The sequence below is a fragment of the Onychomys torridus genome, chromosome 8 (assembly GCF_903995425.1).
Source record: "Onychomys torridus chromosome 8, mOncTor1.1, whole genome shotgun sequence".
NCBI classification, from domain to species: domain Eukaryota; kingdom Metazoa; phylum Chordata; class Mammalia; order Rodentia; family Cricetidae; genus Onychomys; species Onychomys torridus.
This window is the reverse complement of record NC_050450.1, coordinates 31,599,184-31,622,638: the sequence shown is the minus strand read 5'-3', so window position 1 is coordinate 31,622,638 and position 23,455 is coordinate 31,599,184. Positions and strand designations below refer to the sequence as shown.

Genomic DNA, 23,455 nt, shown 5'->3' with positions numbered 1-23,455 from the left:
CAGAGGAGAGACTACTTCTAGCCACCTTGAACACCATGGCATTCCTACTAGACATTACATACCTCATCAGATGACTTTGCTCTGTCATTCAAAGCCCCCTGTTTTGTAGGGCCTGCAAAGTTAAGTATCTGAGAGCAAGAGGTGGGTGATCTGCATGGCCACATCTGGGGCAAGGGTAAAGCAATACCTGGTGATGGGGATTGTAGGCAAGAGCAGAACACAGCTGAATACATCACCATGGCCCTCATTACAGGGATCAGTTGCTACATAGGTATAGTGATTGGTGCTGTTCAATGAAGATTCAGATTCTCAAGGGAAACCAGAAAGCTGGATTTTTCTTTCACATGAACACACACACACACACACACACACACACACACACACACACACACACACATACTCACATGGAGCATGCCTGCAGGGATTTATTCTTACCTTCTTAGCAATGCACAGGGTTCGAAGGCCATCTCTTGCATATAAATCCAGATGTTTTTGGGTCCGGGCTTGGATTCTTTTCAGCTTTTTTTCCACATCAATATCACTCACTGTCAAACAATTATTATTTCCCATGAAGCCATGGACAAATACTCAGGAAGCTTTGCCTTCAACTCCCCAGAATCTTCCTAGGTAACCACACCAGCTTTAAAGGAGGGGACCCCTTCCCCAGCCCTCCCTAGGGATGTGGAAGAGACCTAGTGATGACAGGCTGCCCTGGAAAATGATAATCTTAAGAGTCCCCGTGTGGTCTGCTCCTTAGAGGTTTTCTTCAAAAGCCTGGCTGGAAAAAGTGCTACTTAAGGCAAGGAGGTAATCTAAGAAATTGCTCCAATACATCTACCTACGAGAGAACTGCCTGGGAAGTTAACAGAAAGCTATCCTCGGGTGGAGTGTCAGGGGCAGGAGTTTCAGTCTTCCTTGTCACCCAAGGTATGTTTTTAGTTGCCAGCCGTGCCCGCAGAGCCAACCAACTTTGCAAACTGTTCTCTGAAACTTAGACAATCCATCATCCTCTCTGTCGTCTGCTTTAGTTCTTGTCAAGCTCAGTCTCACGACAGCTGCAAACCTGGATCTCATTAGTGGAGTTCTTCAGCAGATGTGGTTTGCTGACTTAGGCTTTCTCTCAATATGAGGGATGGTGTTAGAAAAAAAAAAATAGCTTTTGCATTTCCTGTAACTATAGTGTGAAAAATACCTCACTGCCTTGTTCAAAATCCCTGTGTTAAAGTTCCATGTAGCATATATATATATATTTTTCTGAAGTCATTTGTTTTTTCTCTATTAGACAGTAAGAACATTTTGGGGCTGGGCTGGCTGGGGAGGGGCAGGACCAGTGATAATGTCACTTCCTTTATCTAAGCTGTGACAGGCATCACTTGTCTATCACAGCACGCTGTAAATCTGAGCAATGCAACCTTCAGAAATCCCTTACCAGTGCTGGACAGAGGTTGTAGAGAGACCCTCAGTAGTGAATAGAATTTGAACACCTCACCCATTCCTTTGTACAAAGGTAAAAATAGAATTCTGAACAGTGATCTCACTAAGTATAAGGAAGTCCAGTCAGTCTATTTCATACACTATAAACATCCTTTCAAATATTATTTCCTTGTTGTTCAAAGTACCTAAGCATGGTCTTCATGCATGCATGTAATTCTTAGTTGAGCACTATTTACAATATTTTATCTTCAGAAACAATCCTTTTTGAAGCTCACCACTTGTGAGCCCTTGGGTTCCCCCTCCGCAAGTTCACTAAACTTGATGTTATTTCTCCCCTCCCTTTCAAAGCTCTGTCTCTTTTTTAACACAGTAACACTGACTGTGCTTTTTATTGGCAGGATCTCCAACCCACTTTTGCAATCAAGTGAAGAAGGAGTAAACAAATGTCTCCAGGGTAACGTGTCTCTGTTGCCCAGAGACAGAGCACTATGGCTTCCTCGACTCAGAAGCACTGGATTCACTTGTCTGCCAGAGTCTAGGGATGAAGCGAGCTAATTAGCTCCCTTCTCATTCTAAACACTAATCAGTCCCCATGAACCTCTTGGCTGTGATCCACAGCTGATAATGCAGGAGGCTCTGGGCTGCCTGGGCAATTCTGCAGCTTGGCTAGGATCTACTATTCCTGGGAGAATCATAACCCTATCACTGTCTTCTCCTTGTTAGCAACCAGGATGCGGCTGCACACTAATTCATGCTTCTCTGATATTGGACACTGACACATAGGGACTTTGGAACATTTTTCTGGCTCTGTGCAAGTTTATGAAAATCTGTCTTGGTGCATCAGGGGAGGGGGGTACTGGGGAAAATGAGGATAAAGAGGGACACTTGAAGGATCATGGTGTGCTCCAGGGTATGACTAATGGCTGTTTAGGTAGAAAGAAACAGGGTGTGGATATGGATAATGAATATTTTAATGAGTGTGGAAATCTGGAAACTGGTAAAGTGAAGGTAAAATGGTTTTTTATGTAGAAGACTTTATAAAGTCTTGAATATGTGAATGAACATCCCAATTCTCTAGGTCAAGGGGATGGAAAATTCAGTGTGTTCTAAGGACCTTGTTTTGAGAGCATCTACTGGGCCCAGAATCCTGTTGGGACATGCTAGATGCAGCAAGTGACTTGTAACTTTAGTTCCTCATCACCATGCCACACTGCCTCTGGGACTGTAGTGCCTGTGTCCCTGGGCCTGATAAGACAAACTCACCACAGGATGGATCTTCTAGCAGGTCCATGATAACTGAGTCAGCACCCTTGGTGTAGACGATGATCTCACCTGTCAGCGGGTGCCTCACCACTACTGACATTCTTTTCCGGACAGAGTCAAATCCCAGTGTGAAGAGGAGGTCAAAGGTGAGGCAGATGCCCTGGGGTAGACGCACAGTCACTTGCTCAGGTGTTCTAGACACCAGTGTGAAACTGTAGGCACGGGCAGCATGCACGAGAGCTGCCTCATCCGGGCTCTCGGCCTCATAGCAGAGCTCAGGTCCACCTAGGCTGAGAGCTGGGGCCTCCAGCCCCTCCTCTAGAGAAGCCCCTGACTCGGACCCCAGGATGTCACCCTGCTCCCATGTGCTGCTTCTGTAACCGCCATCCGTGGAACAGTCTCCGCTACATACAGATGCATCATCTTTGTCGTCTGAGTCTGTGGTGGGCATGGTGGGTCCCAGACTCTCTCCTAGATCTGCGTCTGAGGGGGCGGTGGAGGAGAATGACTGGCTGAGGCTCAAAAGCTTCAGCCTCTGGAACAGCTGTTGAATCTTCTCCAATGACGTCCCCAGAGCCTTGTTGGAGGGGGGAGTGGTAACCTGTGGTTGAATGAGGAAGGGGCAAAATTACTCTAAGCACTCAGGCTTTGTATTCATACAGAATATGAAGATCCTTTTGCAGTCAGTGGGTTATTTGGGTCTCCGGTGGTCATCATAGACAAGACCCATGTGTTCTGTGAACCTGAGCTGACCCACTCACAGACCGTGGGTGTTAGCTTAGATGATTCCTTTTAGGCCTGCCATTCTAGGTATGGCTAGTGTGCATAGTCCTGTAGTTTCTGAGCATCCCACTCTGGTCATGGTGGAAAGAAGCAAGGGAGATTAAAGTGGGACACTCAAGAGTACTCACTCTCTCACAGTTTATTGTATGCTAAGCTGCTTTCTCTGGGTGTGAATCATCACATTTACTCTTTCCTGAAATTTGATGGGCTACCATCAGTATGAGTGTGGAAACCAGGCACCCAGATGGTGAAATAATTTGCCATGATAACCTAGAGTCTTGGTAATAGAGCTGGGACTCAGTTCTGAGCCTGGGTCCAGTCATTAGCTCAGAGCTATGCGCTAGTGTAAGCCTTCTCATTAGCTTGAAAACTGAAATTGGATGCTAGCTTTTCCAAAATAGCATTTCTCAAAAATAGTTACTTGTTCAGATAATGCTTCCTGTCTCCTATGTGTCACCGAAAATGCTTGATCAGGAAGTGATGTTTCTGAGTGGTTTGAAATTTGGGCATTATGAGAGGAAGTTATAGTCTACTGAATCCTGTTTTCTTGGTTTGACAGCCACAAGTTGCACCAAATCATTCTTATCAGTGACTTGTAGGAAGCTTGGATGGGTCTGTAGATAACTGAAGACCCATCTACCCTCAGCAGATTTCATTGTTTAACTTCATATAGATAACCACATATCTGCATTATTCCTGAGGAAAGGACATAACACATAAGCTGTGGATATGGATAACTTCACATAGACAACCACATATCTGCATTATTCCTGAGGAAAGAACATAACACATAAGCTAATTAATTTTAACCCCCATATAAAAGCAGATACAGGTATAATATTGGGAACCACAACAGAGCTACACAGATAGTTCTACTGTGTATTAATTATACCTCCTTACTTATCAAGACTTCGGACTCCACTTGTTAAATCCAAACATATCCTACATCATGTTTCAGGGTTGTAAGGGTTAGATGGTAAATGTAGGTAAAGTCTTTAGCATGGGACTTGGCACATAGCCAAATACTCGATAAATATTTACTCATTATCTGCCTTACATGTGGATAGGTTGAAAGTCACACAAGCAGCAGATGTGTGACTTTTCCCATTTAATTTATAAAGAGGAAAACAGACCTAGGAAGATCACATGCCTGATCCAGGTTTCACAGTGATGGACTAATGACACTGTGGTTAGCACCAACGGTCATGTCTTTATGATCAGGGTTTTCTCCTTTCCGATTTGCCTTTATACTTTTCTCTCTCCCTTCCCCCCATTCCCAACCATCATTGGTCCTTACCCTCTTTCTGGGCTCAGTGGTTGTGGACACCATGACAGAGTTGCAGATAGTCAGGGCAAGGAAGAAGTCAGCAATGGAGGCAGTGGTGGAATGGGAAGACTTGGGGAGTCTGGTGTCTGAGGACTCCAGCCACAGGGCAGCATCTCTCACCTTGCTCAGGAGGTTTTTATCAGGAGTCACATCTTTTTCCTGGAAGAAGAAAAGCACAAGTGAGATCCTTTCCTGAAAGGATTGGGAAGGGAGGTCCCTCCTAGCAGACTCTGCATGTCTAGGGTAAGGATAACTCTATCTTCCCTGCCGTCTTGCAGCCAGAACATTCCTCACTTCCACTGGACCGATCATTGCTCATTTTTCATTCTATTCCTCCTTGTTAACCAGCTCCATGGAACCATCAGCTGCCAGGCACTGGCATTTCTTCCCATCTAGCACCTCCTCACTACTTGTTCCCTACTCCTCTTACTTCCAGTCTGGCTTGGACCCTCCAGCCCTCAATTTTGTATTTTTTTGCACCAACTTTATACCTGTATTACTGCTTTTTAGTTCTTGTTTTCATCCTTCATGTGCACACCTACTATGCCATGTTCCTAAAACATGACTTTCTTCCTGCAACTTAAGACTTCCAAAAAGATCTTTAGATCACCACTGTTAGCACCATCAACTCCTCCTGCGTCTACATCCTTTCACACATACATTTCCAAGATTTTTCTTCAGTAGACCCTAGCGGTCTCTGTTGCATTTTGGACACACAATCTCCTTCGATGCCTTTGGTCACACCTGTTAGGTTAAGAATCCTCTCCTACCCACCAGAAACCCTCCTAGATCTTAATGACCACCAAAGTGTTGCCTGCTCATTAGAGTTTTTCTAACTCACAATGAACACTTCTGAAGCACAAAAGCAAGTTCTACACTGAGACTGCCCACAGTTACCAAGCATGTAAGGAGAATGAGGGAAGTAGGCCAAGGCACAGCTGAGGTCATTATGTCATGGAAGGTGCTGTTGACTTGGCAAACCATACTAAATAGTGCTGCCAGCTTTGCTTAGCAAAATGCTCCAAGGCTGGTCCCTTTGCTGAGAATCCCGACTCTTCAGGAGAAAGCAGAGATAGTAAGTGGCCTGTTTTCTCTTTTCCTTTTCTTTTACTTTCTGAGCTGAAGCTGGTCCATAGTTTCCCATTTTTTGTAGAACTTTCCATTTGTTCCATTTGTTCCATCACTCTGAAATATGGGCTATCCAACTTCTCTGCATTTGAATATTGTGCTTCTAAATGTAGCTCACATTTATGAAGTGCTTTCTACCTTGCCAAGCCTAGGACCCCACAGGTCTATGTAGAGATGAATGTAATCCAGTCTTAACCAAAGCCCAGAGATGTGGGCTAATTTGACCACTGGCTCTTAGCAAGACAGGGGGAAGCCCAAATCATCAATTAGATCCCTATACAACAGGCACAGCATCTTCCTCCCCAGACTTATGGCACAGGGGCTTCATTAACACTCCTTCCAAAGTTCGGTAGCCACGGTAGCCAATACTACCTAAACACCAAGCCCATTTCTCATAATAATAATAACTCCTATCCATGTAGTGTTTCATATGTCCCCAGCAATCTGCCATCTCAATTTATCCTTGCTATTAGTACCGATATTGTCTGGGTACTGTTACCTCTGAATTTTAAATGAGGAAACTCACGCTTAGCAAAATTCAGTGCCTCACCTAAGCTCTCAAAATAAGTGGGAGGTATTTCCTCACTTGATTTTTGGTAGTTTAATTCTAGAATATCCCCCCTTTTTCCCCTCCTATACCAGGCAAGATCCTCCATGAGAAGGAAGAAGCCTTTGGGACTTGGGGAAAGTTGGAGCCTTTCGTGTCTGGCATGCCAGATACAATAGACTGGCTTACATATCAAACCCTGAGTTCTCAGCAGTCTGTGGAAGTGTTCCTCTTCCTGAGAAAAGCAGATGTTCCACATCGTGGACTGGTCACACAGCCAGAATCAATTAGCAGGTACTTGTTTAAGTACTCTCAAGTCTGTGTCATGGGGATGATGGCTTGTCTCTGGTGTGTCTCCAGTGCATGCAGATTATGAACATGTTGAATGCAGAATGTTGGATGACTCCCTTCTAGAGTACTTTGCTTGTCCACCACTGACGGACTCTTGACCCCCTGCCCATTTTTATTTATTTTTTGAGTGTGTGTGTATGTGTGTGGGTGCCATGAGTAGAAGTCAGAGGACAACTTCCGGAAGTCAGTCCTCTCCTCCCACCTTGTGGTTCCCAAGAATCGAACTTAGGCCATCAGGCTAGGTGGCAGACAACTTTACCTGCTGTGCCATCACATTGGCCCTTAACATTTCTTTATTAAAACTGTTCTTTAATACATTTCTACTTGATCATACAGCAATGTGTGACAAAAGGCTTCTGAAGGTACTGGGAGAAGATGCCCATCAACCTTTACATAGTCACCATATCTACTCTGTCCAGCAAATTTCTTCACGGTGCTCTGTGCTCTGGCCTACTGTTTTTTTCTGTATGGTTTGTTAGTATTTGGGAATGTAGCCCTTCAAACACATAGGAAAAGGCAATTTCTTTCCCAACTCCTGGTAACTCCAAAGGAAAAGAAAGGAATATATGGAGGCAATTTATGGGGTTTTCAAGCCAGGGCTCTGTGGTATCCAGGCTCTCAATTGGTTGGCTTTCCTTCTACTGTCAATTACCTGAAGCATACAAATCTTGTGGGAGCTCAGGGCCCACAGAAAGGGATGCTGTTATCATTAGATTATCTTTGATGATAACTGGTACATGACTGTTATCCTAAATCCTTAGCTAAATACTCTCATTTACATAATTGACATCATCTACCGTCATTTTCCATTTTGATTATGATGCAAAAGAGGCTCAATGAAATGAAGTAATTTGTCCAAGGTCTCGAGTTCTGTGCCAGGATCCTGAATCTAGTTCTTTCTGACCCATGATCCTGAACTCTTAAATGTTATACTGGTGCTTTACAAACTGTGTTTGAATTCAGGCCATCTGGAATCTGCCTGGGCACCTGCATGTCTAACTAGCTCACAGGAAGGACTTGTGCTGCTGGTTCAAGAGCAAAGTTTGAACAGCAAAAATGTGTACTACACTGTTGCCCAATGACTGCTCTTCCTCTCTGGCTGGGATGTATTCCCACACTGAAGTCTGGGGAAAGTAGGCAGCCTCCATTCTGCTATTCTCCTTTCAGAGGTGTGTGTGTGTGTGTGTGTGTGTGTGTGTGTGTACACATGCATGTGCATTTGTGTGGAGGTCAGAGGTCATCCTAGATGATGAGCGTCTTCCTCAATTGCTTTCCACCTTATTTTTTTGAGAGAGGGACTTTAACTGAACATGGAGTTCACTGACTGGCTCGGCTGGTTTAATAAGTTTTAAGAAGCCACTCAAGTCACACACTGTCACTGTTACTGATTGGGGATGGCAGCTTCTTAATACAGAAGTCCATTAAGACAGTGGTAGACAGAAATAGGTGGCTTGGCCCCTAGCCTGCAAGTAAAACTTTTGTGGCATGGCTCCTCTTGTGACTCAACCTTCCTTACATCTCCACCTTGCATGCTTTTTCCTAGCTATGGATGAGCGCTCCAGATGCTCCAGATGCTCTGCCTTGCTTCCCCAGATCTCTTACAACATCTTGCATTCTACACCGCTCTTCATTAGATGACTGTCGCTGCTGAACTTCCTCTGGTTGCCTCTCTATCTTGTCTTGAAGGCCAGTTCAGGGGCTAGCTTTCCCAGGAAGCTCCCAGGAAGCTGGAAGGAGGATGGTACTCCCCTCTGCTGATATCTTATAACACATCTGTACCTGCCATCCCAGCAGAAGTCACTGGCATCCCACTTGCTCCTTCATTAGGATATAAATCCCTGAATCCAGGGGCCACTGTCCTATGAGACTTTGTATCCCCTCCATGTAGCCACTGCATCCACCACTGAATAGACGTTAACTAATGTTGAAAGATCAGCTGGTCAAATGAATGAAAGGCTATTCTGAAGAACTGCTGACAGTCACCACAGATAGACTTGACAGAGTAAGGAGGAAGCAGGCCCTTCTGTTTGTTGCTGGGGGACATGTCAATTGCTCTAACATCTTTGAGAAAAATCAGTAGACCAAGAAATGCACCAACACTCCAACTTTGCTCTTATGCTCTAAAAACTAATACTGTATAAAAAGTCTGCCACACACATAAAAAGCACATGATAGCTTGACTGTTCAACAACTCCCAACAACCACTAAAAAAGAATGAGGCTGTATCTACTGAATTTATACACATGTGCCTGCACATAGGAAACATTTTCCAGGATTTGTTAAATTTTTTTAAATAGCAACATTGGGGCTGGGAAAATGGCTCAGTGGATAAAGTGCTTGCTCTTGAAAGCATACAGACTGCAGTTCAGATCCCTAGCACTTATGTAAATACAGGGTGGCTTTGGTAGCCCACCTATAATACCAGCCTTGGCAGATAGACAAGGGATTCCCAGAGCAAGCTGCTTAGCTAGAGTAGTCATATTGTTAAGCTCTGTGTTTGATTGACAGACCCAATTGCAATGAGTAAGATTGATTGAAAATGACTTCTAACACTGACCTTGGGTCTCCACATGTGCATGTGCATACTCATAGAGGCACATGCATGCACAGCCATGTGGACACACACATGTGTCCACACATGTAAACCTGCATATGCACACATGCACACACATGAAAACAGAAAGGCAAAGTCCAAAAGTCCTCTGGTCAAAGCATCATTTTTGTGTGTGTGTGTGTGTGTGTGTGTGTGTGTGTGTATGCGTGTGTGTGTATGTGTGTGTGTGTGTGTGTGTGTGTGTTCCATAGAGGCTTCTGTATAGGGAGGTTCCCCTGGAAAGGATGCATAGGCTACTGTGAGGATAGGCTGTATAGGCCTTTGGGGGTAGGGAGGGATGGAGGACAGCACTATGTGGCCTTTGATCCCCTTTTAATACCTATCTGTATGTTGGCATCAATAGCATGCAAACAGGCCTTTTTGGGTGCTGGAAACTGAAGGCTGAATTCCTTTTTCAAGGCAGTGATGTATTTGTCCCAGGGTTTCAGTCTTGATATTTACTCTGGATGAAGAACCAAGAAAGCCCAATTCACCCAGACTGTTAAAGCAAGCTATATGTAAGTTGAAGGAAAATTAACTGTGGCTACCCAAGAAAGAATTTTCTGACAGTTCTCAACCTTCTGTTTGGGTCCCTGGGGGCTAAGGACAATTCTGCCTTGTGTGGTCATATTCCTTGCAGACAGATTGTGTGCTTGCCTGATGAAATCAGGACTCTGGTCGAACCTCACAGAGGCAGCAGGCACATGTTGGCTGCCCTGCCAATGTGCAGGAGAGTCGGAGTGTTTCACAGAGGAGTCATTAAGAAGGAGGCGGCCCTAGGCTCCTCTATCATTTGTGTCTACTGCATTCTCTCTGGAGTGTCGGGGAAGGGGGACATGCCCACAGAAGGGAGTGGTGGACGGGCCTCCAGGGGCCCAGAGCAGCTTCCCATGACTGGGAAGCTGTTCTTTGGTTTAATGATTTTGGAAAACATTGGGCAAGTGGCTCTTGGACTCTGCTGAAGTCTTGGCTGCTTTCAGACCAGGCCAAAGGCATTTTATTTTCCATCTGTCCGTGCTGTTAAACACTGGCTGGGGACATGCCGATTTCATAAATATGTTACCCACCTTAAAACCACAGTTTTATAGCAGGCAATTAGGAGATAATCACTGATGCTGCCTTTTGTTTGGTAGATAAAGAAAAACAACAAACCCAATTTTGGTTGCTGCTGCTGCTCTTGATTCCTGTTTTATTTTTGGTTTGTACCCAAGGTCCAGAGAAACCAATATCTGGCCTTTCTTAATTTTTTTTTTTTTTTGCTTTTTCAAGACAGGATTTCTCTGTATAGCTTTGGATCCTGTCCTGGAACTCACTTTGTAGACCAGGCTGTCTTTGAACTCACAGAGATCCCCCTGCCTCTGCCTCCAGAATGCTGGGATTAAAGGCATGTGCCACCCCCCCCCCTGGCTTAATAGCTGGCCTCTTGATAAGCTGGTAGACTGCTGCCAGGTCCTGGAACCTTGGGAGTTTCTGAGGCAAGCTCTGACTTAGAACTTGCTTCTGAAATTGCCAGCCAGTACAGAACACTGACCATAGTCTAGGTTCCAGAGACAGTTTGGGATTAGTACATTCCACGCACTGCCATCAGCTGAGGGCCCTCTATCAAATGTACACTTGCTAGAAGGGTTTCTTGAACCCAGGAATTTGAGATCATCATGGGCAAAATAAGTTAAGATGAAAATGTATTTAAAAAAAAAAAAAGGAATCTATACTGCCTGTCTGTGATTTGTGAGGCTAAGCAAGGGGCAGAGAATCATCATGTTCCCTATTTCAATGCTGGCAAAAAGCCTCCAGATTTCCCTCCTTGTGTCCTTGGCAGTGGGGGCACTTATTATTAGGCACATAAGGTGCCTGCCACACTAGAACTGTGAAATGCCAAAAGACATACAGAATAGGCCTAATGACACCTCATTTTAGTAACTGAAAAATATTCATATAAAAATTTGGGAGAAGAGCATTCCATTCAGTGTGTAGAATTAAAGAAATGGGAAGACATGATAAAACTCTTTAAAATTCCTCTTTAATTACTACTAAAATATTTTCTTTCACCTTTCTTCAAGTGTACAAGACCTTAAAGGCTTATCTTTTGTCTTTCTAGTGTATGAAAATACAGACATAACAAATAATTTCTGGTTTCCTTTAGCTGTGCAATTGGAAATGTGTCCATAATCAGGAGGCCCCTGGCTCTCAGTTGTGGTAGTGGCAGATGGGGAAAGGAAAAGGCTCTAGAGCATCGAGGACTGTACCAACTTACGTGGTAAGGATTCCTGAACTCAAGGCAGTTATTGCCATGAGGAAACCCTGGGTTAGTACAAGGAATTTTCTAATTCCACTTTCAGAACAGGAGAAATGAATATTTCAGATAAGAACTCTCAATTTCCAAATGCCGAACGTTTTGAACTAACGAGAATTGTGTATGCTGACAGAACACTGTATGGGTTCCATATGGGACTGGGAGAGGCCATTCTGAGATCTATTCAGGCTTTAAATGACTTAAAAAAAATAATTACAGAGTTTCATGTAGCCCAGGATGGCCTTAGATTCACTATGTTGCAAGTGCTGGGATTATAGGTATGCAGCATTCTACTTGGTTTGTGAGGGGCTGGGATTGAATTTAGGTCTCATACATACTAGGAAAGCACTCTCTCAACTAAGTTATACCCCCAACCACCAGCTAATCAGGGTTTATAAAGGCTCTGCTATATTTGAGAACCTTCTCTGTTATCTTCTTGGCGTAATTTGGTTGTGATTCAATGAACCAAAGCAGAGACTTACTATTGAGCTGCTGAAGGCCACTGGAGGCTGTGAGGTCTCCCAGCGTCCCACAGACCTTTGTCGGGAGTGGCTTTGGATGGGGACCCGGGCACTCTGGGACCTCCTCAGAGGCTGGGCACCTCCTTGGCTTCTCATCGTTGCTGGGCCCTGGGCCCATCTAGGTGGGAAGGACAGACATTGGTATTGGGTCCATTCCTCACTATCCGAGTCCAGCTCCTTTGGCATCTCCAAGCGCTTGGCTGCGAGAAAGGAATCTTATTATGTCATGGCTGAGCTGTTGTTGGCGGGGGTGAGGTGGGGTGCTAGACTTCAGGGGTTGGAATAGAGCACAGGAAAGAAAGGTCTATGGAAAACTGTGGCTGGGCTACTAAGACTGGAGAAAGTTATATGATCTTGTGCTTTGATTTAACCTGTACCTTTAGTTCTTCAATTACAAGTTTTAAAGAAGTATACAACTCAGGATCATTTTGAAGATTTTAGTAATGTAATATGTGAAAACAACTAGCTAAGCTAGGTGCTTGTGGTAATAGCTGTTATATTATTAAAAAGAAATAAGAGGCTCCCATGTAAATAGTGAGTGATTGCCATAGCAAAGGGGATAGGGCTATCTATAATATCTCCTCTCTCTCTTTATCGTGTGTGTGTGTGTGTGTGTGTGTGTGTGTGTGTGTGTGTGTGTGTGTGTGTATACTAACTTGGTTCTACAGGCTACCTTCAGACCACAAAAAGTAATAGTCCAGGCATCTTATACCTTCATATTCTAAGCCAAAACACTAACATAATGAAATCTAAGACATTTATTAAAATGGGAGGCATTTTCTGAATGTGTCAAAGTTCACCCTGTGCCTAGATCTGGACACATCCCAACACACCAGGTAAGGTAACAGGACAAATTCCTAAGCCTTGGTTTCATGACTGAAACATAATTGGGACATATTCCATCTTAGTCCATCCTTGATGTAAACACATTGTGCTGTATGGAGAGGTGATACAACTTGCCAAAATGCTACAGAAACCCTGTGGGGAATCAGAATAGTGTGCTTGTCTCCCTGTCAAAAGGACAGGGTGCTTGTGGGCCCTCATACCATTTTCTTGGTGACAGTATTCACTGCCCACAATGGTACAACGCCGGAACACCATCTTGTTTTCTGTCAGGGTCCCTGTCTTGTCAGAGAAGATGTACTGGATCTGGCCCAGGTCTTCTGTAATGTTGAGGGCTCGACATTGAATAGACAAATCGGTTTCTTCATCATATAGGTCACGGTCATTATGAAGGAGGTACACTTGCCCGAGCTTTACCAACTCGATGGATACATACAAGGAGATCGGGATCAACACCTGAGGGAGGATGGTTCACACTGTGTCAGAAGCCCACTTGATCCCTGCTCCCAGACCCTCACTAGTGGATAGCAAAGGCATTTGATGGAAAGGGGAAGACAGATCACAGCATGACTTCTCCTGAGAAATTAAAAGTTAGTGACTTCAGGCCTCCCTTGGGATTCTTGGTGGGATGTGAAGTGGAGATATGCCTCTTCATCCTGCGGTGTCTGCGGGGAGGGGAGCAGGCACTCCTCACTGGCTGTTTACTGACATAATGTTGAGTATAGGAATTTTAGCACCCCTCTAGAGAGACTCCTGAGCCCTCAGATCTCTGTGACATGGAGGGTCACAGGCATCTTTGCAGGTACTCAGGCCTTTTGCTGATTACGTTCACTAGTCCAACGCCAGCTCTTGCTCTTTGTTGGACATTGTTCCAAGTCTTGGAAATGGAGGTTGTTAGAACAAAACTGGCCATAAGGAACTCATATTCTAGTGACAATATACAGACAATCAATATATATGATGTGGTTGTCTCATGAAATAGAGTAAAGGAAACCAGAGAGGACATAGAGTCATAGACTGAATGGACTTTCATATACATGACGTTTGGGAAGGTACTGAAGAGAGAAGGGTGTGAAGATCACACTGGGAGGAGAATTCTGGGCAGTGGGAGGGGTTCGGTTGTTCATGAGGTGATAGTGAACAGGCATGATACAGGAAGAATGGAGGAGGAGAGTTGTGGGAGATGAGATGGGGTCAAGGTCCAGGTTGTTTAAAGCCTTGTTGGCTTCCATAAGGACTTTGGATTTTATTCTGAGCAGATATGAATTACCAGCAGATTCTGTGCAGAGAACAGGTGTGTTTACATTTGCCTTTAAGAAGGATCAAACTGCTGTGATGAATGGGAGGTTGAAATGGTTCATCAGTCAGGAACAGAGTTCTAAAAGACATTGACTGTAGACGAGTCTTCACCAAACAAAACTACAGCTTCTCATTTTCCATCAGCTGTGTTTCTTTATAGAGCCCAAATATGTAAAGAAAAACATCTCTTTATCCCTTACTACATATTTTATAAGTCTCAACTATATTTTTCTCATCTACTTTGTTCTTCTCTATCTCTATCAAATGCTGGAACATTAACATGTAAATTTTCTCTATCTCCAACACTTAGGTATTTAATCTTCCTTTGGTCTTGGGTCTTAGTGTTTTCCTGTTCTGTGTCTGGCAGAGGGACATAAACATGGGTGACTGTTGCAGTCTTACTCTTTTTTTTTTTTTGAGCTGAAGATCGAACTCAGGGCCTTGTGCTTGCTAGGCGAGCACTCTACTACTGAGCTAAATCCCCAACCTGCAGTCTTACTCTTAACCTTCTTCTATAGCTAAGAGGTTGTCCTGACATTACCAATGTGAACACTTGGTAAATACACCAGAAAGCAATAACTGTCTTCCCATCTTGTCCTTATTACTTCTTTCTGGGGCTAGCACTTATTTTTCTTTATTTTCCAAAGCTGTGGAGGGTAGAGCTCTTACCTGGAGCAGGATGATCATTGTGAGGAACATATAGAAACCTCCAAGGCCAAGGGAAAGGAAGTTCCCCTCAGCATCTGGCACGTCAAAGGGAGGGTGCTCTTTAAAGGTCCCATTCCAGAGGCTGTGGCCTGAGAAGAAGCACAGCTAGGCATGAGACTAAGTCTTTACTTAGTCCTAAGTTGGCTGGGTACCCATGACATGTTCCTAGACATGGGTGGGTATTTGAAGAGCCCATTTTTATTCCCCATGACACACTGCCCTCTCTTCCTCTTTCTCTTTTCCTTTAGTGTGACAGTGGTGCTTCATGGACTCAACTCTTCACTGTTCAATCCCTTGATGGAATGATGGACACTAAGTCTGTTTTTACTGGAAAGATTAGTATGAAGATTATATATATTTGGTATTATATATATATTATATATATATCTTTGGGATAATATATTATATATATTATCACAAAGAGGTTGGGAAGATAATGGAACACATACTTTTCAGTTTTATTTTATCAAGTGTGTGGTTGGGCAGTCTTGACACGTCTGTCTCCCACTTTTCTTTCCTACTCATCCCCTCATCTATTTGTGTATCTAATTACCTATTTCCCCCACTCTTCCCTCCTATATCCAATATTTATTGATTGTATCAGTCTTGCTTTTTGTTCTTGAGTAATTCTCACTAAGCAAAGGACTTTGACCTTAAAAGATCCTAAGGGGGTTGTGTGTTAGAGCATGGAATGCTATGAGAGTCCACGGAGCTCACACCGCACACACACTGAACTTTTTGTTTCCTTATTTGCTAAAGGGGTGACACCACTACATGATTGTGCAAGATGAGCTACATCCAGCACCTGCTACAGAGCTGTCTAAACTTGAATGTCCTTGTCTGTCCCTTAGTAATAGCTATCCTATAGGGTGATTGTGAAACTAGAATAACCCATTGTGCAGAATTCTGTGCTATTTTTCTGTCAGCTTTAATACAAGGAAGAGGGAACCTCAACTGATAAAATTCCCTTACCAGATTGGCAAAAAATTCCCCACAGATTATGAGCAAATCTTTGGTACATTTTCTTGATTGATATGGGAGGGACCAGCTTACTGAGGTGATGCCACCTCTGGGCAGGTAGTCCTGGATGGTATTAGAAAACAAGCAAGCAAGCCATGAGGAAGAAGCCAGTAAGCAGCACTCCTCCATGGCTTCTGTTTCAGTTCCTGCCTCTAGATTTCTGCCCTACTTCCCTTAGTGATGGACTCTGACGTTGAGTAAATCCCAACTAAAACAAATGCTGTCAGCTTCAGGGCAGGAACTATGGAGAATAAGAGCCATAAAATGTCATCACTCCCAAAGGCTCCCTCCCTCCCAGGCTGGGCCAAATTCTTCACAGTCACTTCAGAAGAAAGGAATATTATAGACATAATATAATTTAATGGTGACAGTACAGAGGAGAAGACATGCACAGAAAAGGGGTCCCTGCAGTAAGACAAGAAAGCAGAGAAGCTACAAGGTGAACCAGAAGTCTCGGGGGGCATGGAGCCTGGGCAGGTGTTTGTGTATGTAATGTTTGTGCATTATGAGCTAAGCAAGAAGACACACCTTGCTATAAAACCAAAGAGAACATTTGGTAAGGAACCCTGGAATCATACTTGTCATGGGAGGACTTTCTCCTCTTCAAAGGCTATGCTTTAATGAGTCGGCCAAAGAGTCCTGTTTCATAAAAGTTGCTATTTGCAATAGAGGATTTGTCTTCCTTCTCCATTGATGTTCTCCTTTTACCAGTTTCGAGACCTTGTAAAGCCAACTTTGGGTGCTTTATCTATGTGTGTAATCATTAACTTCTTTTTTTGTCTGGAGACACAGTGATCTCAAGTAAACTTTCAGTTCTGGCATGCCTGAAAAATTTACTCAACATGGAGGCATAGTTCCTACAGCCACGAGGGCAGGGGTAAGAGTGAGTGTGTCCTTGCTGTGGTTTCCTCTATCTTCCTGTGCTGCCTTTTCAGCTGTGAGCCACCCACTCATGCACAACTGTTAGATTCACCTGTGAGCTACATTAAGTATAAATTCCTGGCCACCTTGAGACAAGTCCAAGTGTCTTCACTACACTGACATACTAGATCTCACGCTTTGCCTTTTAGACATCATCTTTTTAAATATAGTGATGGTTATGATTTCAGAAAATGTCTGGTAGCCAACATCATTGCTGCTCTTTGGGTCAGGGTCATTTAGGGGTGTGCAGGCTCATGAGTTTTTTCTCCTGATCATCCCTGATTCTTTGTGGGGTCTCCTTAAGCATTCTGTGAAACACCCATAGAGTAAAGATGATGGGGTGGGGGAAGGGTAAGATCTCTATGGAGAACCCTTTCTTGTCTCCACTCTGAAGATCAACCTAAGTGGTTCCAGCTCACTCCTTTCTATGTCTTTTGAGCTTGCTCTTGCTCTTACACACTTGATAGCCAACTGCTTCTCTGTCTATAGTCATTCCCACCTCTGTATCCTCCCGTGCTACCCATGTGACTAAGTACATTCTTTCTCTCCCCAGATTTCCCTGCCTCATTGTACTCCTGAACTTGTGTCTGCCACCTACCTCCTGCAGCAAATGTCCACCTCATTTAGTAATCAGCTAGAACAGGTACCTCTCCAGGAAAGACTCCCCTCACTGGTGTTTCCACAGTGCCCATGGGAGGTGAAATAACACTTCACCCATAACAAGATACATCCTAATTGGTGGGTCCTGGGAAGAGGCTGTCTTAGGAGGAAGAGCGGAATTTGCAGATGTGATTAACTCATGAAATTCATGGGACTATCCTGGATTCTCCTGGTGGCTTCAAGGATGTAATTACAATTGTGCTTATAAAAGGAGGTACCACAGATAAGGCTGGGGAGATATGAGCAGAGTATGGAAGATGCTTCTAGTGCAATGAACAAAGGCCAGCAGGAATCTTCTAGAAATTGAAAAAGACAGGACCGATTCCTCCCTGGGTCTCATCAGAAGGAAGCAGAGCTGCTGAAGTCATGATCTTAACCCAGTCAAATTGGACTTCTGCTGCTTAGAAGAAGATGCAGAAGCAGAGTGAATTTGTGCTGTTTTGATCCTCTAAGCATATATGACTTAATTTCACTGCAACAACAGGCAAATAATGCAGTGCCCATGGGAAGTGCCCCATTGAGTAGGGCAGTGTGAGCTCTCGATTCTGTTGTTTGATTTCTCCTGGGCAGATTGTGGCTCTCCAAGGATCAGTCCTGCAAGTCATTCATTCATCTTGTTCTCCTTCCATGCTCAGAGAACACCTGTGCTTCATGAGATTTTTTGCAGCCCATTACTCATTGACAGTATTGCTAATATTTAAGAACAATATACTTTACAGTAGATTTTCATCAGTACCTTCACGAAAGTAGGTGGTACAGACTTGATTTTCCTTTAAGGAAATCATAGCTCAGAATTATAGTGATTTTCCAAAAGAATTGAATGGATTTCTGTGTTGCTTTTTGCAGAACATCTCCTACCTACAGCTCCAATAAGGCACATGAGGAAGAGGAGGCCAATGCAGAAGAAGACATCCCTGTTGATGCGCCGTTCAATATTGCTGCGTTTGTAGCGGGGCCCACTGTTGTTCAACATGGCTTTCGTCTCATGACCTTGGAGAGAAAATTGGGAATTTAGATGGAAAGAGATACATGTGCAAAGATCCTGCAGGAGGATTGATCTTGGGGCCAACAGTTCCCGTGTTTGTTTCTTTGTGTCTAAGGTGTTGACATTTCCTGAGGGAGAACAGTAGAGACAAAATCTGTCACCCCAGTATTTATTGGCAACTTCCCCATAAAATCTTGTTCCAAGAAAAAAATGCCAAAGTTGGAAGACTATCAGTTTCCCTAGTTACTTCTTTTCTACCTGGGGAAACTGAGGAGCAGGTAGAAGGACCTTGTCCAATGTGAAAGAATAAATTAATACTAGAATCACAGTGGGAAGCCAGGGTCCTTCCTTCCACCAACCCAAGTAAGGTGCTGAGAAACACTTGGTCTTCAGACTGTGTCTCTTAGGAGTTGCTGGATTTTAATTACTGTGTGTACTCACCAACAGTCAAAGTGAAAAATGCCATTCGTTTTTCTGTGTAAAATTAAAGAAAACCAGTGCACCAGCTCCAGAAGCAAACGGCTTCAATGCTACCGAGTTAGTTGCCTTGAGGATTTAGAATGGCAACGGCAGTAGGAGCGAAGGAGCTCACATTTATGCTCTTTCCGTAAGGACCATGTCTGAATCTACACTGTTTCCGTAAGGTCAGCGTCTAGGCTGTTTCTGTAAGGACCACGCCTGAATCTATGCTGTTTCTGTACAGACCACAGCTCTGCAATCACTGCCCCTCTGCTCTGTGTCCCGCCAGAACCACCTCTGCCTCTGTAGCCAAATACAGTTTTTGGCTAAGTTTCTCAAGTCTTTACCAATAAAGGCTCTGGAGTCAGTACTGGGATGAAAACATGCTAGCTCAGGGAGGCTGAGAAGCAACCAGCTGACCTTCCTCTTTAGCTAGTGACTAAAAGACTCTCTTCCCTGATGCCAAACCAAGAGACCGCCAAGCTCCAAGTCTCTCTTTACTACTTCTTGTGCGTTTTTCTATCACTTTTCCGGACTCTCCTAACTCTCTATGGCTACTTCCTGTCAACTAATTTTACTTAATTAACACAAACTCAGGGTTCACGGTGTGATCAAATGTCCGGCAACAGTGATCCGAGTTTGAGTTTCTTGATTCTTGATTTCCATTTGCAGAAAACATGATAGGATTGCATCGGCAGTGGTCTTAAAGCATTCTTACAAAATAAAGGTGTCGAGTCAGCTAGCCCAGAGTGACTTCCCTAAAGGTTAGTAACCTGAAGGTAGGCTTTGGTGGGTCTTAGGAGACAGCTGCTGGCTTGCTGTCCTTGGAAGCTACCTGGTGCCATGAGCCAGGTGTGGGCTCTGAGTAGTTATTTCCAGAGTCTGTTTGCAGACAAGATGGGGAGGTGGGTGGGGTGGACTCAGAGAAATGAGGGTCTTGTCCCAGGTCACCTGAGAGGAGGAGGCAGGACAGCTGGCTCAGCAAGATTATTTCAACTCCAGCAAAATACTGTTTGCTTCCAGGTGTGGCGGCGTACACACCTTTAATCCCGGCACTCAGGAGGTAGAGGCAGGCGGATCTCTGTGAGTTCAAGGCCAGTCTGGTCTACAGAGTGAGTTCCAGGACAGCCAGAGCTACACAGAGAAACCCTGTCTTGAAAAAAAAAAAAAAAAAGGGGGGGGGGGGGGGGGGAAAACAGTTCTGAGGGAAGGGAGGGGAAAACAACAACAACAAAAAACAACCAGGAGAGAGATTCAAAAAAGAAAAAGAAAAGTAGAAGACAGCCCCTAAAAATGAGAGAAGAGGCAGAGGGGTTAAGTTAATACTTCTGCTTGTCTTTTTTGACAGAGTCTCTCTGTGTAGCTCAGGCTAGTCCCAAACCAGTGAGCATGCTGCCTCAGCTTGCCTAATTGTACAAGATTGCCTTACATATTTTTGTTTGTATGTTTGGGTGTGTGTGTGTGTGTGTGTGTGTGTGTGTGTGTGTGTGTGTATAGAAAATAGAAGTCAACCTGAGGTATCTTGCTCAATCACTCTCCACACACACATTCTCATGCACATACACATGCACATACACACATGTAAACACACACACACACACACTTTTATTTTATTGTATTTATAAATAAAAGTACGTATCTCACTACGTATCCCTGGCTGTCCTGGAACTCACTCTGTAGCTCAGGCTGGCCTCGAACTCAGCGAGATCCACCTGCCTCTGCCTCCCGAGTGCTGGGATTAAAGGTGTGCCCCTCCAAGTCTGGCTCCACTTTATTTTTTGAGACAAGATCTCTCTGTAAATCTGGGGCTTACGTGTCTGGCCAGCAGGCCCCCAGCCCTGGAGTTACAGGCACACCCTGGCTTTCCTACATGTATGCTGCAGCTGGACAAGCTTATGTGCTTAAAGTGCTTATGTGCCAAGCACTTTACCAACTTTCCTCAATCTGCGAGTACCTTCCACTAAAATCTCAACCTCAACCCCATGAGCTGTTCTGCTGATTTTTAATTTTATCAGAGCTTTTTTTTTTTTTTTTTAAAATCCCAAAGAAGGTAATGTATTGCCAGTCCATTGTGCTTCAATGCTAAGACATATCGCCACATCTGAAAAGCCCATTGTTCTGTATGCTGATAATGTAAGTCTGTCGATGGTATAGTCCTGTATACAAAGCACCACCCCTCCTCCCACTGGTGATCTGCATGGACAGCAGACAGCCAATGCCTTCTGGTATGCGGCACCCAGAAGAGAAGGGCTGGCCTTTCACACACAGCTGGCCTGATTCATCCAGAACAAAGGCTGCTCTTCCTGCTACATCCCTGGCAGGCATGGACTGTGAGGCCAGCAGGGCCCCAGGCCCTCTACCAGAATCTCTCTCTCTCTCTCTCTCTCTCTCTCTCTCTCTCTCTCTCTCTCTTCCTTTCCCCTCTCCCCTTCTGGGTTTGTTTTGTTTTGTTTCTGTTTTTGAGACAGTGTTTCTCTGTGTAGTTTTGGTGCCTCTCCTGTATACCAGGCTGGCCTTGAACTCTGCCTGGCTCTGCCTCCCCAGTGCTGGGATTGAAGGTGTGCACCACTGCTGCCCCACCTCCCCTTCTGTTTGTAGTTTCTTTTCTTTTTGTTTTTTTGAGACAGGGTTTCTCTATATAATGGCTCTGGCCATCCTGAAATTGGCTGTGGTCTTGAACTCACAGAGATGCGCCTGCCTCTGCCTCCCGAGTGCTTGGATTACAGGCGTGCGCCACCACTGCCGGTTTAGTTACTTTCCTATTGCGGTGACAAAACACCAAGACCAAAGCGACTTACAGAAGGAGAGTTTATTAAGGCTTAGTTTCAGAAGGTAAGTGTATGTGTTGGGTGTGAGAACCGCCAAAAGTCCTTTATCCACATTCAGGAACCACGTTCCTCCCTGCCTTCAATGATTCAGTGCCAAAGGCTGGCCCTCATCATCATTAATGGCCAATGTGACATCATATTTTCCATAGGTGTGTGCTCCACTTAGCTCTAGAAGGGGCTCAATAAATGTTTACTGTGAGAAGCACATACCTCCACACTAGAGCCTATTCTGGAAGACTCTAGTCTCTCAGTGACAAGGGGATTCCCCCATAATGACATGACATAGGCCAGATGGTCCTAAGCAGAGATGAGCCAATACCTGTGCCAGGTCCATACACCTCCCCACACTGTGAGCTAAATTAAACCTCTTTTCTTGAAAGCTAGCCTGCCTCAGCTACTGTAGTATAGTAATTAAAACATCTCCATATCTAGAGCCATACAGTGGAGAAAGGAAACATAGCTGGGAAAACAACAACAACAACAACAACAACAACAACACAACACAACACAACAAAAGAAAACCCCAAAACCAGGAACTGAGTTTATCCAGCCTTCCCTTCACTTGATATAGCATTGGTGACTTGCATGGGATAGGCCATTTGATTTTCAGGAATCTATAAAGTAGACCCATATATTCTTCCCATTATAAAGTAGGAAAACTGAGATGCAAGAGAAGTTATCTTTTGGTGGGGGTTATTCTGGAGACCTGCTTGTACTTCTGTCTCCAAGCCACCACTGGGGTGATGAACTGAATCCTTCTCCCTACCTGGTGGATTACATGGTATTGACTCAGCATCTCATTATGTCTCCTGTGGACTGAGTGAGTTCCTGTGGCTCCTGGCTTCTATGGCTTAGCTGAGAAGTGGGAAGTTGCATGGCTCTGCCCCCAGGAGTCCCTGAGAGTTTCCATTGTCTGAAGATGAATTTAGAGGAAAGGTTGGAGAGGGAAGTATTAAGGCAGGCTGGAAAAAGGAAACTACAGAGACAATGACCTGCGTAGATGACAATGCCAGCCGCCACCTCGGTGTTTCGGATGGTGCAGCCTCGGAGCAGAAGACTCTCACTGCCAAAGCCAGTCCTGGTCTGGTCAGGATGCTCCCTGGGAACAAGTAGTGAAAGTTAGGCAGTGTCCTTTCTGTTGGTCTGTTTATGTGGTTTCTGATCAGTATAACAGAACTAGAAGCTGTGAGTAAAAGCAATTCATTTCCCCCTTTTCCACATTTCAAGGGCTACTGCTGCTCTTGGGGATTCTATCTCTATGTCCAGATGAATCTCACCATTGCTCCCAGTAGGCCTGGGTGAGGCTGGACCATCAAAAGGGAATTATTTCTTCTGAGGAATTCCTCATTTACCCACTAAAGGCAGAACTTTGCTGAAAAACAAAATCCTAGATTTCAATTCTCACCCTCAAACTGGATGCAGGGATAAAGTTTGGGGAATGGGCTTCTGGACCTTTGAGGTCTGGTGCTCTGTCTCCTTTGGACAGTGTTCA

At 44.4% G+C, this 23,455-nt stretch overlaps 1 protein-coding gene across 1 annotated transcript in view; it reads right to left on the bottom strand.

Annotated features, from left to right (window-relative positions):
* Atp10b (ATPase phospholipid transporting 10B (putative)) overlaps positions 1 to 23,455 on the bottom strand; it is a 235,076-nt gene that overhangs the window by 40,674 nt on the left and 170,947 nt on the right. The window contains exons 8-15 of the mRNA XM_036198423.1: positions 22,956 to 23,062; positions 18,550 to 18,681; positions 15,052 to 15,179; positions 13,287 to 13,539; positions 12,202 to 12,440; positions 4,778 to 4,966; positions 2,698 to 3,298; positions 436 to 545 (exon numbers count right to left, since the gene is read on the bottom strand). Coding sequence (XP_036054316.1) covers positions 436 to 545; positions 2,698 to 3,298; positions 4,778 to 4,966; positions 12,202 to 12,440; positions 13,287 to 13,539; positions 15,052 to 15,179; positions 18,550 to 18,681; positions 22,956 to 23,062 — 1,759 coding nt within the window. The remainder of the gene's footprint in view (positions 1 to 435; positions 546 to 2,697; positions 3,299 to 4,777; positions 4,967 to 12,201; positions 12,441 to 13,286; positions 13,540 to 15,051; positions 15,180 to 18,549; positions 18,682 to 22,955; positions 23,063 to 23,455) is intronic.